This window comes from Oncorhynchus kisutch, linkage group LG14 (assembly GCF_002021735.2).
Source record: "Oncorhynchus kisutch isolate 150728-3 linkage group LG14, Okis_V2, whole genome shotgun sequence".
NCBI classification, from domain to species: domain Eukaryota; kingdom Metazoa; phylum Chordata; class Actinopteri; order Salmoniformes; family Salmonidae; genus Oncorhynchus; species Oncorhynchus kisutch.
In genome coordinates, this window is record NC_034187.2 from 75825128 (window position 1) to 75841820 (window position 16693).

Consider the following 16693-nt stretch of genomic DNA (forward strand, 5'->3'; position numbering starts at 1 on the left):
TCAGGATAGAGATAGAGAGCAGAATAGATATAGATCAGGATAGAGATAGAGAGCAGAATAGATATAGATCAGGATAGAGATAGAGAGCAGAATATATATAGAGCAGAATATATATAGAGCAGGATAGAGATAGAGAACAGAATATATATAGAGCAGAATATATATAGAGCAGAATAGAGATAGAGAACAGAATATATATAGAGCAGAATATATATAGAGCAGAATATATATAGAGCAGAATATATATAGAGCAGAATAGAGATAGAGAACAGAATATATATAGAGAACAGAATATATATAGAGCAGAATATATATAGAGCAGAATATATATAGAGCAGAATATATATAGAGCAGAATAGAGATAGAGAACAGAATATATATAGAGCAGAATATATATAGAGCAGGATAGAGATAGAGAACAGAATATATATAGAGCAGAATATATATAGAGCAGAATAGAGATAGAGAACAGAATATATATAGAGCAGGATAGAGATAGAGAACAGAATATATATAGAGCAGAATATATATAGAGCAGAATAGAGATAGAGAACAGAATATATATAGAGCAGAATATATATAGAGCAGAATATATATAGAGAACAGAATATATATAGAGCAGAATATATATAGAGAACAGAATATATATATAGAGCAGAATATATATAGAGCAGGATAGAGATAGAGAACAGAATATATATATAGAGCAGGATAGAGATAGAGAACAGAATATATATAGAGCAGGATGGAGATAGAGAGCAGAATAGAGAACAGAATAGATATAGATCAGGATAGAGATAGAGAGCAGAATAGAGAACAGAATAGATATAGATCAGGATAGAGATAGAGAGCAGAATAGAGATAGAGTGCAGGAAAGAGATAGATATAGAGAGCAGGATAAAGGGATATGAAGAAGAGTTTGAGGCATATATAGTGAACTTACAATACAGTACATTAAAAAAATAGTTAAAATAGGTAAGATGGTATAAAAATAGAATGACCAGACAGAGAGAGAGAGAAGGGGAGAGAGAGAGAGAGAGAGAGAGAGAGAGAGAGAGAGAGGGGCATATATGCATTGAGCCTCCTGACATGGTTTTAATATAATAGACACCTGTGGAATTAATACAATTTAAAAAACAGCAACAAAACATGACAAAAAGCAGATCCATTCATCATATATGCAGACAACCCTTGAAATATACTGGAATGAAGACAGAAAACTCTCTCTAGACTCCCGGACCTGTGGTAGGGGTGACTCAGCAGAGGTGAGCTTTGTTCCTGACACTGTGGCCCTCAGCTATTCTCACACAGTATATACTGTAGATAGAGGCGGTCTGGCTAGTTGATAAGATGCATGAGAGAGTATCTCTGTCCCACATGACACCCTATTCCTTGTTTAGTGCACTACTTTTGACCAGGGCCCATAGGGCTCAGGTCAATAGTAGAGCCATTTTGGGACATATTCAGTGACATTGTGTAAAATGCAGTGGGCTCCAAATGAAATGGACCTGGGTAACCCCTGCTGTGGCCTTCCATTCCATCACATGGCCACTATGGGAACTCATTATTCCCTGTCTAGTTGTGACAGATTGCTTTATATTGTATGTGTGTGTGTGTGTGGGTGTGTGTGTCCTGAGACCAACAGCAAGGTAGGATGAGATTTTTATGTCTTATACTGATTTCATTTTCATACTTTTAGTTTAGTGAACAAACAAAGGAATGAAGACACTTCTAAAATACCCAACTACAATATATGACTAACTGGTAAGAGTCAACATCTAAACAAATAAGGCCAAATATCATCCTGTTCCTGTATAGTGCACTTGTTTGTTTTGGTCGTCTAATCAAAGTAGTGCACTTAGGAATAGGGTGTAATTTGAGGCGTAGCCTTAGTCATTGCAATAGACAGACATACAAGGTCAGAATACCATGGTATATAGTCAGAACATCAGTTCAACTAGACAAGGGATGGCCAACGCCAGTCCTCCAGGGCCTGATTGGTGCCCCAGCCCCAGCTAACACACCTGACTCCAATAATCACCTAATCATGATCTTCAGTTTAGAATTGAATTTGATTAATCAGCTGTGTTTGCTAGGAATGGAGACAAAGTGTGACGCCAACCAGACCCTGGAGGACTGGAGTTGCCCACCCCTGGACTAGAGCAACATATTTAACCCTGCATGCATATTAATAACACAGTCATGCTAACCTGGTCACCAAATCAGGTTTATACCGGTCAGATTGAATATGGTCACTCAATGGGCCACATTCAATCAATCCAGTAAATGTTTTTTGATTGAATGCAGTCCGAAGGTGTACCACCCTGGGTCTCACCTCGCAGTCACACAGTCATGCTGAATTACATGCACACAGCGTCAGAGTTTAGAGTGGTCACTGCTGGGCCACAATTAACTTAGGACAATCTGCAAGTACATCGGTAAGTAGCTCAAAGTTTCATACAGTTTCTGTGTATTGATGTTAATGAGAGATAAAAGAAGAAGAATCAAGGCAGAAGAATTTTCGTGTTATTACATTATATTATTACAATAGCGTGTTCGATAGAACTAAATCAGAGAACAATCTTGGCATAGCCTTCGTCAGGGAGTACAATACTCCGTTGTTCTAATGAACAGGGCCATCAATCAGAGACCACCTTAAATCTACAAACACATCCCTGCAGCGTTTCACGTCCTACAAGATTTGCATGAAAGTTTGAGTCAGGAGTTTGATGTAGATCTCAAATTAGAGTTGGGCCATTAGTGATTGACTGTGTTATGAGGGTCAGGCTGGTGCCAGACTTACATGGGTGTCCTCTCTCTGCAAGGGTGGAGGGGGGAAAGTAACCATGGCTGGATGTTAATTTACGTCCACAGTGTTACATACATCACCCACACACAAACACACGTACGGGCATACAGACGCACACACATCTAAATTCCAGTGATGGGGAACATTGCGGCTCTGAACCGACTCAAGAGCTACCGAGCTCAGCCAATAACAGATTCATTCCTTCAAGTCGAAGAGATCCCATTGGATGAAATCAGTGTGATTGACAGGGCAAAATAGTACCGCTCATGATTGAATTCCGAGACTCAATTGTTCCCATCACTGCATTTACATTCAGACAAGCAAGCCTTAGCTACAGCGTAGTGCTCCCCATGGGCACATTGACAGCATGTTAGACTGATAAAAAAGAGTGTGATAGAGAGAGAGAGAGAGAGAGAGAGAGAGAGAGAGAGAGAGAGAGAGAGAGAGAGAGAGAGAGAGAGCGAGAGAGAGAGAGAGCGAAAGGGGCGAGAAAAGCAGAAAGAGAGAGATGGAAAGTGAGCGAGAGAGGGAGAGATAGAGAGGAGGGAGCGAGATAGAGAGAGAGGGGAGCAAGAGAGGGAGAGAGAAAGAGAGAGAGAGAAGGGGTGAGAGAGATAGAGAGAATTCGAGAGAGAGGGAGAGAGAGAGAGAGAGATAGAGAGAGAGACAGACAGAGAGCGAGAGAGAGAGATGGAGTGAGCGAGAGAGAGTGAGCGTGAGAGAGAGAGAGTGAAAGGAGCGAGAGAAGGAGAAAGAGAGAGATGGAAAGTGAGCGAGAGAGGGAGAGAGAGAAAGGGGGAGAGAGAGATAGAGAGGGGGAGTGAGATAGAGAGAGAGGGGAGCAAGAGAGGGAGAGAGAAAGAGAGAGAGAAGGGGTGAGAGAGATAGAGAGAGATGGAGAGTGAGAGAGAGAGAGATGGAGTGAGAGAGGGAGCGAGAGAGAGAGATGGCTTGAGAGAGAGAGAGAGAGAGAGAGAGATAGCGAGCGTGAGAGAGAGAGTGAGAGTGAGAGAGAGAGATGGAGAGTGAGAGAGAGAGATGGAGAGTGAGAGAGAGAGATCCTACCTGTTTGACATGCCAGGTCCACATCTTTTTCAAAGTCCGACTGGCAGAGAGCATGGGGCAGAAGAGAGACAGTTACACATCAGTGTGTGTGTGTGTGTGTGTGTGTGTGTGTGTGTGTGTGTGTGTGTGTGTGTGTGTGTGTGTGTGTGTGTGTGTGTGTGTGTGTGTGTGTGTGTGTGTGTGTGTGTGTGTGTGTGTGTGTGCGTGCGTGTGTAATAGTTATAGTATGGTTTTGGGGCACCATTGGGAAACAGAATAATACAGTCTAATATTCTATTCCAACTAACACAACATCAAGAGACAGCGATTCATTTCCATTGCATATTGATGCCAGACAGCCATATTGAAGCCAGACAGCCATATTGAAGCCAGACAGCCATATTGAAGCCAGACAGCCCTAGCAAACAGGGGAAGACCCTCACAGATGAAACAGAAACGACTGAAGATGAGAGGAGAAGTGCTTTTGAAAGATGAAAATAACATCACAGCAATACACAATTAGACTACACCTTTCTAATGGTCCTACAGATGATGATTTAGAGACAGAGATGTTAGATTACACCTTTCTAATGGTCCTACAGATGATGATTTAGAGACAGAGATGTTAGATTACACCTTTCTGATGGTCCTACAGATGATGATTTAGAGACAGAGATGTTAGATTACACCTTTCTGATGGTCCTACAGATGATGATTTAGAGACAGAGATGCTAGAATACACCTTTATAAAGGTCCTAAAGATGATGATTTAGAGACAGAGATGTTAGATTACACCTTTCTAATGGTCCTACAGATTATGATTTAGAGACAGAGATGTTAGATTACACCTTTCTAATGGTCCTACAGATGATGATTTAGAGACAGAGATGTTAGACTACACCTTTCTGATGGTCCTACAGATGATGATTTAGAGACAGAGATGTTAGATTACACCTTTCTGATGGTCCTACAGATGATGATTTAGAGACAGAGATGTTAGATTATGCCTTTATAAAGGTCCTACAGATGATGATTTAGAGACAGAGAGGTTAGATTACACCTTTCTAATGGTCCTACAGATGATGATTTAGAGACAGAGATGCTGAATACACCTTTCTAATGGTGCTACAGAAGATTTGGTGTTGTTAATTTAAGCTTTATTTAACTGGCAAGTCAGTTAAGAACAAATTCTTATTTACGATGACGGCCTACCCCGGCCAAACCCGGAAGATGCTGGACCAATAACACCAGCTCTACCTTTCTGTTTCCAAACCTAACACCAGCTCTACCTAACACCAGCTCTACCTTTCTGTTTCCAAACCTAACACCAGCTCTACCTAACACCAGCTCTACCTTTCTGTCTCCAAACCTAACACCAGCTCTACCTTTCAGTTTCCAAACCTAACACCAGATCTACCTTTCAGTTTCCAAACCTAACACCAGCTCTACCTTTCTGTCTCCAAACCTAACACCAGCTCTACCTTTCAGTTTCCAAACCTAACACCAGATCTACCTTTCAGTTTCCAAACCTAACACCAGCTCTACCTTTCAGTTTCCAAACCTAACACCAGCTCTACCTTTCAGTTTCCAAACCTAACACCAGCTCTACCTTTCAGTTTCCAAACCTAACACCAGATCTACCTTTCAGTTTCCAAACCTAACACCAGCTCTACCTTTCAGTTTCCAAACCTAACACCAGCTCTACCTTTCAGTTTCCAAACCTAACACCAGCTCTACCTTTCAGTTTCCAAACCTAACACCAGCTCTACCTTTCAGTTTCCAAACCTAACACCAGATCTACCTTTCAGTTTCCAAACCTAACACCAGCTCTACCTTTCAGTTTCCAAACCTAACACCAGCTCTACCTTTCAGTTTCCAAACCTAACACCAGCACTACCTTTCAGTTTCCAAACCTAACACCAGCTCTACCTTTCAGTTTCCAAACCTAACACCAGCTCTACCTTTCAGTTTCCAAACCTAACACCAGCTCTACCTTTCAGTTTCCAAACCTAACACCAGCTCTACCTTTCTGTTTCCAAACCTAACACCATCTCTACCTAACACCAGCTCTACCTAACACCATCTCTACCTAACACCAGCACTACCTAACACCAGCTCTACCTTTCTGTTTCCAAACCTAACACCAGCTCTACCTAACACCAGCTCTACCTAACACCAGCTCTACCTAACACCAGCACTACCTAACACCAGCTCTACCTTTCTGTCACCAAACCTAACACCAGGTCTACCTTTCTGTCACCAAACCTAACACCAGCTCTACCTAACACCAGCTCTACCTTTCTGTCACCAAACATAATACCAGCTCTACCTTTCTGTCACCAAACCTAACACCAGCTCTACCTAACACCAGCTCTACATTTCTGTCACCAAACCTAACGCCAGCTCTACCTAACACCAGCTCTACCTTTCTGTTTCCAAACCTAACACCAGCTCTACCTAACACCAGCTCTACCTTTCTGTCACCAAACATAACACCAGCTCTACCTTTCTGTCACCAAACCTAACACCAGCTCTACCTAACACCAGCTCTACCTTTCTGTCTCCAAACCTAACACCACCTCTACCTACTATAATGCCTCCTGCTCTTGTTTCCCTCAGCTTGTCTTTTGTAACCTTCAAGAAATAATTTCCCCTCAACGTTGATTGGTTGGAACAAATTACTTTGTAAAAAAAACAACACAAACAGCACCACACAAACAGCACCACACAAACGGATTGCTTGGATTCAATGAGGGACAGTTCCAGTGTTCCATTCCAAAATGGCCTCCCTGCAAACCTCTCAAACTTGAAAGTGAAAGGAACGTTGCACCACATTGCCATGCAGACCCAGGCCTCTACACTCTCTCTTCTCCTCTCTCCCCACAGCAACAATCCGCCTAGCGTCCTCCACGGAACCCACTCACAAAAGCCTTTGTTTGGATATTAAAGTATAAAGCATTTTGGGCACGACAGAGAGGGAGGGAGGGAGGGAGGGAGGGAGGGAAAGTGAAAGAGAGAGAAGAAGAGGGAGTAAGAGAGAGATGTGGACCCCAGGAAGAGTAGCTGCTGCTTTTGTAACAGCTAATGGGGATCCTAACAAAATACCCCAAAATACCAAGACATGGAAGAAGATGGAGGGAGGGGAAAGGCAGAGAGAAGGGGAGAGTTAAAGAGAAAGAGAGAGAAAGACAGAGGGAGAGAAAGAAAGACAGATAAATAGAGGGACAGCAAGAGAAAGGGAACATTTGAAAGGGAAAGAGAGAGGGAGAGAATGAATACAGGTCTCAGAGGAGAGGAAAGCTCTTAGTACGCAAATCACACAGCTGCACAAATGGCTCTCGCCTAAATGGACAAATGAGGATTTAGACTCTCATCTCACCTCTCTCGCGCTCTCTATCTCTCTCTCTGTCTCCCTCTCTCTCTCTCTCTCTCTTTCTCTCTCGCTCTCTCCATATCTCAATATCCCTCATCTTAGCATGTATGTACGCACACCCACACACCTACACACAGGTTGAGTGTAGAAAGTAAGTCAGGTTAACCGTCAGCATCATTAAAAACTACAGTTTGTCCAGACGTTTTTGAGGAGGGCATTCACATTAGCCCTGTGTTCAGCCAACACTGGAAGCACAAGATAACCCAAAACACAACTGGCTGAATTATCATTGGAAAAGATGCAAGAATAGAAGAACATTTGGAGCCCAAAACTTAATCTAAAACCACATCTATATAGATCTAAAAACACATCTATATAGATCTAAAAACACATCTATATAGATCTAAAAACACATCTATATAGATCTAAAAACACATATACATAGATCTAAAAACACATCTACATAGATCTAAAAACACATCTACATAGATCTAAAAACACATCTATATAGATCTAAAAACACATCTATATAGATATAAAAACACATCTATATAGATCTAAAAACACATCTATATAGATCTAAAAACACATCTATATAGATCTAAAAACACATCTATATAGATCTAAAAACACATCTATATAGATCTAAAAACACATCTATATAGATCTAAAAACACATCTATATAGATCTAAAAACACATCTATATAGATCTAAAAACACATCTATATAGATCTAAAAACACATCTATATAGATCTAAAAACACATCTATATAGATCTAAAAACACATCTATATAGATCTAAAAACACATCTATATAGATCTAAAAACACATCTATATAGATCTAAAAACACATCTATATAGATCTAAAAACACATCTATATAGATCTAAAAACACATCTATATAGATCTAAAAACACATCTATATAGATCTAAAAACACATATACATAGATCTAAAAACACATCTACATAGATCTAAAAACACATCTATATAGATCTAAAAACACATCTATATAGATATAAAAACACATCTATATAGATCTAAAAACACATCTATATAGATCTAAAAACACATCTATATAGATCTAAAAACACATCTATATAGATCTAAAAACACATCTATATAGATCTAAAAACACATCTATATAGATCTAAAAACACATCTATATAGATCTAAAAACACATCTATATAGATCTAAAAACACATCTATATAGATCTAAAAACACATCTATATAGATCTAAAAACACATCTATATAGATCTAAAAACACATCTATATAGATCTAAAAACACATCTATATAGATCTAAAAACACATCTATATAGATCTAAAAACACATCTATATAGATCTAAAAACACATCTATATAGATCTAAAAACACCACCATAAAACAACTTTGACTGGTAGCAGCTAAAAGTATAAAAACTTGCTGTCACTAATCTACTGTGCAGCTCTGTGGTTTCCAAACTTTCCCCCCCAACGGACCATAATAAAACATGATTTGTTATGTTTTGCAGGCTAATACCATTTATATTAAATAAATGGAAAGACATTTCCTGGACCACAAGGGGGTTTATCCACAGTTTGGGAACCATTGCTGGAAACCTTTGTGGACAATGTACTTTTTTACCACATAATAACTTTACTACACTGCTACGTATATATTGGCTACTTTAGGACACAGAAGGCACAGCAGCTATCTACTGTGGTGGACGTACTGATTTGCTGTTGAGGTGGTTTTGTCCATGGTTGTGGGCGTGGTTATAGGCATGGTTGAGGGTGTGGTTGAGTGCGTAGTTCATGTGTTCATGGTTCATGTGGTAGTTGTGAGGCAGGCTGTGGTAACAGCCTTGTTGGCAGCTGCGTTGGAAGCCCTGGTGAGGGTGGCATAATGGCGGGTATGGTGACTGTTGGTGGCATGACGATGATGGGCAGAGAGAAGCTCCAGTGCCAGCAGTGCTAGTGCTGTAGCGCAGAGAGCCACACTGCTGCCCGCAGTAGGACACGTTCTGACACTTCTGATGCTGGGATGAAGAAGAGATGTGAGAGGAGGAGAGATGAGAGAGGGGATGTGGAGGAGAGGACAATAGAGGGGAGAATGGGAAGGACCAAGCCAGTCCAAACTAACTACCATAATGGTTAAATGGTGGTTAATGTCATTTAACATGTACTCTAGTCTGAAGACTGATTACTCTCAAGACATCCTTTCTTCTCAATATGTCCTCCTATTTCTCAGTGTCCTACTATCATCTCAATATGTCCTCCTATCTTCTCAATATGTCCTCCTATCTTCTCAATATGTCCTCCTATCTTCTCAATATGTCCTCCTATCTTCTCAGTGTCCTACTATCATCTCAATATGTCCTCCTATCTTCTCAATATGTCCTCCTATCTTCTCAATATGTCCTCCTATCTTCTCAGTGTCCTACTATCATCTCAATATGTCCTCCTATCTTCTCAATATGTCGTCCTCCTATCTTCTCAATATGTCCTCCCCTACTTCTCATTATGTCCTCCTATCTTCTCAAGATGTCCCCCTATTGTCTTAAGATTGCATATCTTCTCAATATGTCCTCCTATCTTCTCAACATCCTCCTATCTTCTCAATATGTCCTATCTACTCATTATGTCCTCTTATCTTCTCAAAATGTACACCTATCATCTCAAAATGTACACCTATCTCTCAAGATGTCCTCATATCCTCTCTAGTGAGTTTATGGTAACACTTTTTACAAGGCCTACTTAATACTTTTATGGCTGTTATGTCATACACTACCAAAAGTATGTGGACACCTGCTCGTCGAACATCTAATTCCAAAATCATGAGCATTACTACGGAGTTGGTCCCCCCATTTGCTGCTATAACAGCCTCCACTCTTCTGGGAAGGCTTTCACTAGATGTTGGAACATTGCTGCAGGGACGTGCTTCTATTCGGCCACAAGAGCATTAGTGAGGTTGGGTGTTTAGGCCTGGCTCACAGTAGGCAATCTAATTAATCCAAAAGGTGTTATATGGGGTTTAGATCATGGCTCTGTGCAGGCCAGTCAAGTTCTTCCACTCAGATCTCGACAAACCATTTATGTATGGATCTCGCTTTGTACACGGTGTATTGTCATGCTGAAACAGGAACGGTCCTTCCCCAAACTGTTGCCACAAAGTTGAAAGCACAGAATCGTCTAGAATGTCATTGTATGCTGTAGTGTTAAGATTTCCCTTCATTGTAACAAAAAAATTGCCCCAGACCATTATTCCTCCACCACCAAACTTTACAGTTGGAAGAATGCATTAGGGCAGGTAGTGTTCTCCTGGCATCTGCCGAACCCAGATTCATCCGTCGGACTTCCACATGGTGAAGCATGATTCATCACTCCAGAGAAGGCATTTCCACTGCTCCAGAGTCCAATGGCAGTGAGCTTCACCTTACTCCAGTCAACGCTTTGCGTTGCGCATGGTGATCTTAGGCATGTGTGTGTCTGCTTGGCCATGGAAACCCATTAAGCTCATGATGAACACTTCTTGTGCTGACGTTGCTTTCTCCTAGATGTTTCCACTTCACAATAACATCACTTACAGTTGACCGGGGCAGACATTTGACAAACTGACTTGTTGGAAAGGTGGCATCCTATGACTGTGCCACGTTGAAAGTCACTGAGCTCTTCAGTAAGGTCATTCTACTGCCAATGTTTGTCTAAGGAGATTGCATGGCTGTGTGTTTGATTTTATACATCTGTCATTTACGGTGTTAGCTGAAATAGCCGAATCCACTAATTTGAAGGGCTGTCCATATACTTTTGTAAATATAGTGTATCATGGCTATGACAGGTTTTGAAGGCTTTATGGCAAATGGGTTCAAGAAAACTTTTCCCTGTCGCCTTGAGCCTTTTGGAGAGAGGGATTCATTCTGGATTATGCTATTTGGAAAATGGCTGTTGGAAACACTTTGGATTCACCAATTCATTTGATATGACTGCTTTTGATATTAATCAAAAAGCCTAATCATTACTTCAAGTGGATTGAGATGAGTTTATTGTCAGAGTATGGATTTAAAAGACAAGTACATCTCTACATGTTAAATTTGTCATGAGTAGGTTTACTCGTAAACTGTGACGTGACCAGGAAAAACAGCAACGAAAAACTCTGGACCCCTACAGTTATGAAACCAATCCATCCATTCCTCCTCAACACTACACTTAAAACAACTTAGCATTTTTGTTGTTGCTGGTATAGGTAATCTAAGGTGAAGCTTCAGCCTCCTAACCTTCCTAGAGGTCCATTCAAACCAGACCAAAACACTACAGTAAATGACTGTGTGAATAACAAAATCCAAGGGGATTGAGGGTTCAACGTAGGAACTTCTATAACTAATGAATATTGCAGAGCGGTGTGACCTGGTTGACATTGGGAGGCACTTCATGTCTTTATGATTTACAATGCTATTAGCATGATTTTGGACAAAGTAACCTTATGTGAGCTTTACCTTACACGCCCTGTGCATAATGATGAGGGCTTTCATTTGGGGTAAACCAACCTGCCGCACTGACTGCCATGTGAATAAAAATATGAAATGAAAATATGAAAACAACAAATTACAGGTGGGATTATAAAATATCTTTAGGAGGGACTGAACTAATGATGGGGTTAGGATTTTAGGCCCAAACCCAAATCAACACCTGTCAAATCCTCTCAGAACCCCACAAGGAGATGTGGTCAATTTGGGATCGGGCATTAATATAGTTAGTGAAGAGCAGAATTTGGAGAACAGAAACAGAGATGTTTTAGGACCAGCAGGATGTGGTTATATAGCCTGACAGCACAAACTGATCAGGGACCAGGCTAGCAGTGGTTAAGTAGCCTGGTCCCAGGAGTTAGCGAGACAGCACAAACTGATCAGGGATGAGCAGTGGTTACAGATGCTGTATCTTAATTCGATCATCTTGTTGTTGCAGGAATTTTCCTGCACTACAGGAAAGGCAAAGTAATAGTATATTTGACGTTTAAAAAGGCTCCTCAAGTTTGTAATTTCCACTTAAAAAATGTGTTAATTTTCCCAATTAAAAACGTGTCGACCCCTACAAAATATGTCCATTAATTATAATCCACACGATAATTCACATTTCCAGGGCTCAGGGACCAGGCCAGCAGTGGTTAAGTAGCCTGGTCCCAGGAGTTGGCAAGACAGCACAAACTGATCAGGGACCAGGCTAGCAGTGGTTATGGGTCTAATAAGGGATGAAATGGAATATTATTCACCATGATCTGCACCTGTCCGTTCTTGCATGAGTCCGGTGAGTTCTCACTGTCGTCTTTACATCCCCCCATCCGACAGCGCACTGCGTCCTGAACCTGGAAGAGACGGACGAGGTGGGAGGGAAGTAGAGGAGGTGGGAGGGAAGTAGAGGAGGAGGGAGGGAAGTAGAGGAGGAGGGAGGGAAGTAGAGGAGGAGGGAGGGAAGTAGAGGAGGAGGGAGGGAAGTAGAGGAGGAGGAAGGAGGGAAGTAGAGGAGGAGGGAGGGAAGTAGAGGAGGAGGGAGGGAAGTAGAGGGGGAGGGAGGGAAGTAGAGGAGGAGGGAGGGAAGTAGAGGAGGAGGGAGGGAAGTAGAGGAGGAGGGAGGGAAGTAGAGGAGGAGAGAAGGAAGTAGAGGAGGGAGGGAAGTAGAGGGGGAGGGAGGGAAGTAGAGGAGGAGGGAGGGAAGTAGAGGGGGAGGGAGGAAAGTAGAGGAGGAGGGAGGGAAGTAGAGGGGGAGGGAGGGAAGTAGAGGAGGAGGGAGGGAAGTAGAGGAGGAGGAGGGAGGGAAGTAGAGGAGGAGGAGGGAGGGAAGTAGAGGAGGAGGGAGGGAAGTAGAGGGGGAGGGAGGGAAGTAGAGGAGGAGGGAGGGAAGTAGAGGGGGAGGGAGGGAAGTAGAGGAGGAGGGAGGGAAGTAGAGGAGGAGGAGGGAGGGAAGTATAGGAGGAGGAGGGAGGGAAGTAGAGGAGGAGGGAGGGAAGTAGAGGAGGAGGGAGGGAAGTAGAGGGGGAGGGAGGGAAGTAGAGGGGGAGGGAGGGAAGTAGAGGAGGAGGGAGGGAAGTAGAGGGGGAGGGAGGGAAGTAGAGGAGGAGGGAGGGAAGTAGAGGAGGAGGGAGGGAAGTAGAGGGGGAGGGAGGGAAGTAGAGGAGGAGGGAGAAAGGGAGGAAGGTAGATGAAGGTCTTTATTGTAGTTTTAAAATGAGTTTAGCTACATTAAGACTATCATAGAGATTAGGCTATGTTCATACATACACTACTCTACACGTGTTAATTGAGTATGTAACCTTTACAAACAAATATATTATCTTGTGAATGTTTGATCATCTATATTAGGTTTTGTTATTGATTTTAGTAAGAGACTAGAACACGGCGTATTACCCTGTCATGAACATGTATTCTTCTTTCAATGTGTTTGTTAGCATTAGTACTGTATGTATTAAAAAGTACTATAGAAATAAACACCAAGTAATTGTTTGATTGTTGTATTCAAGCACTCTTTGAAGACATTCAACAATGAAGAAAGTGAGAGATGAGAAATATAGGCAGAGTGAGATCATTATTTTAAATTTATTTTTTCTTGTTTTCACTAGGCAAGTCATTTAAGAACAAATTCTTATTTTCAATGATGGCCTAACTACCTGTTCAGGGGCAGAATGATGATTTGTACCTTGTCAGCTTGAGGATTTGAAATTCCAACCTTTCGGTTACTAGTCCAACACTCTAACCACTCTAACCACTAGGCTACCCTGCCACCCTGGTGATAAAGTGAGAGAGAGAGAAAGAGAGAGAGATACATAGAAACAGAGATAAAGAACAGAAAAAGAGTGTACAACACTGTTGAATCTAGATAGGCAGCCAGTCTACTGAGGGTTGTGTTAGGAAGATGAGATTTTATTCAAATTGAGATATGACTGGTAACTGAGTCCAGAGCCACAGTGCTCTGAGATATAATACTGTTTGCTATTCTCTGAAACTTTCATTAAGTGAGCTAAAACTAGGTAGTGGAATAAATATTGTGGATCTAAATGTTCTTCCTGATAATACTGGACTATCAGATCACCATTTTATTACATTTGCAATCGCAACAAATCTGCTCAGACCCCAGACAAGGATTATCAAAAGCAGCACTATAAATTGTCGGACAACACAAAGATTCCTAGATGCCCTTCCAGACTCCCTCCACCTACCCAAGGATGTTGGAGTATGAAAAACAGTTAACCTGTCACGACTTAACAGTTAACCTGTCATGACTAACAGTTAACCTGTCACGACTTAACAGTTAACCTGTCACGACTTAACAGTTAACCTGTCATGACTTAACAGTTAACCTGTCACGACTTAACAGTTAACCTGTCATGACTTAACAGTTAACCTGTCACGACTTAACAGTTAACCTGTCATGACTTAACAGTTAACCTGTCATGACTTAACAGTTAACCTGTCATGACTTAACAGTTAACCTGTCACGACTTAACAGTTAACCTGTCATGACTTAACAGTTAACCTGTCACGACTTAACAGTTAACCTGTCACGACTTAACAGTTAACCTGTCACGACTTAACAGTTAACCTGTCACGACTTAACAGTTAAACTGTCACGACTTCCACCGAGGGTGGCTCCTCTCCCTGTTCGGGAGGTGCTCGGCGGTCGTCGTCGCCAGCCTACTAACTACCACTGATCCATGTTTCTTTTTCGTTTGGTTCTGTCTGTTTCTTACACCTGTGTTCTATTGAGTTAATTTCTGTGGGTTTATTAACCTCATTGCCTGCTGGTATTTTGTGCGGGATTATTTCTGTGTTTGTTTGGGGCGTGTGCTAGATTGCGCCACAGGCTATTCTCACGGTCGTTTGTATCGTTGTGAATTATTTAGGAGTAGATTGTTTTTCCTCCTGTTGTCACTGCGAATTCCTGTTTTGTTGGGCGCCTTCGTTGGGTTTGTTTCCCGACCAGTTTTGTGTGTTTTGGGACTTCCAAATAAATATTTTCTATTTGGACCTCAGTGCTCTCCTGCTCCTGACTCTTGCACCCACCTCGTCCTAGCGAGGCACCTTACATAACCATCTAACCGAGCATTTAACCTTGCGTAATACCCTAGATGCAGCCGCACCTCTTAAAACAAAAACAATTTGTCACAAGAATTTTGCTCTCTGGTATACAGAAAATACCTGAGCCCTGAAGCAAACTTTCAGAAAATTGGAACGGAAATGGCGCTCCATCAAACTGTAAGTCTTCCGACTAGCTTGGAAGCACAGTACCGTGCAATATCGAAGAGCCCTCACTGCTGCTCCATCAGCTTACTTTACTTTCCCAACCTGATTGAGGAGAATAAAAACAATGCAAAAAGTATTTTTGATACGGCCGCAAAGCTAGCTTAAAAGCACTATTCCCCAAGACGGCCTTCAATTCAGCAGTTTTTAAATTTTTTATTTAACCTTTATTTAACCAGGTAGGCCAGTTGAGAACAAGTTCTCATTTACAACTGCGACCTGGCCAAGATAAAGCAAAGCAGTGTGACACAAACAACAACACAGAGTTACACATGGAATAAACAAACATACAGTCAATTTCACAATAGAAAAGTCTATGTACAGTGTGTGCAAAAGAGGTAAGAATTCATTAAATTCTTCAACGAAAAGATCATGATACGGTTTCTGCTGTTTTGCCTGCGGTCATGGAACCCTGAACTGTTCACCGGACGTGCTACCTGTCCCAGACCTGCTGTTTTCTACTCTCTCTCTCTATACCTCTCTCTACCTCTCTCTACCAGACCTGCTGTCCTGACCTCTGAATGCTCGGCTATGGTGCACACAGATGGTGTCGACAGACATGGCAGCTCTGCTTCCTAAGCAACCTTTAAGTATTTTTTATTTTTTTGTGTGTTATTTCTTACATTATTAGCCCAGAAGGTTTTTGAATAACTTTTGGATATCAGAGTGGCGGTAACGCACCAGCATTACAACCAGGAATACGACATTCCCAAATTGGATCCTTTCTTTGTACCCCCCAGGGCAATTTAACTTATCCCAGAGGCTGCTCCAAGACCACCCAAAGAGAATCCTCTTCCGTTATAGTCACAGCTGTGTATATTCCCCCTAAGCCGATACCAGGACGGCTCTCAAGGAACTTCACTGGACTTTATGCGAACTGGAAACCACATATCCTGAGGCCGCATTTATTGTAGCTGGGGACTTTAACAAAGCAAATTTGAGGAAAACGCTACTGAAGTTCTATCAACACATTGCCTGTAGTACTCGCGCTGCTAAAACGCTTGACCACTGTTACTCCCCCCTCTGGGATGCCTACAAGGCCCTCCCCCGCTCACCATTTGGCAAACCAGATCATGGCTCCATTTCGCTCCTCCCTTCCTATAGGCAGAAACTCAAACAGGAAGTACCCATGCTAAGGTCTATTCAACAAAGCTCTGTCCAATCGGAATTCATGCTTCAAGATTGCTTCGATCA

The 16693-nt window shown here is 41.8% G+C and overlaps 1 protein-coding gene across 2 annotated transcripts in view; it reads right to left on the reverse strand.

Moving 5' to 3' along the window:
* The window catches only part of LOC116353424 (adhesion G protein-coupled receptor B2-like), a 231560-nt gene that overhangs the window by 50351 nt on the left and 164516 nt on the right, over positions 1–16693 (reverse strand). Inside the window, exons 19-21 of one of the 2 annotated variants that reach the window (XM_031788982.1) lie at positions 12478–12570; positions 3875–3914; positions 2804–2818 (exon numbers count right to left, since the gene is read on the reverse strand). In XM_031788982.1, coding sequence (XP_031644842.1) covers positions 2804–2818; positions 3875–3914; positions 12478–12570 — 148 coding nt within the window. The remainder of the gene's footprint in view (positions 1–2803; positions 2819–3874; positions 3915–12477; positions 12571–16693) is intronic. The other variant, XM_031788983.1, reaches the window with a different exon arrangement.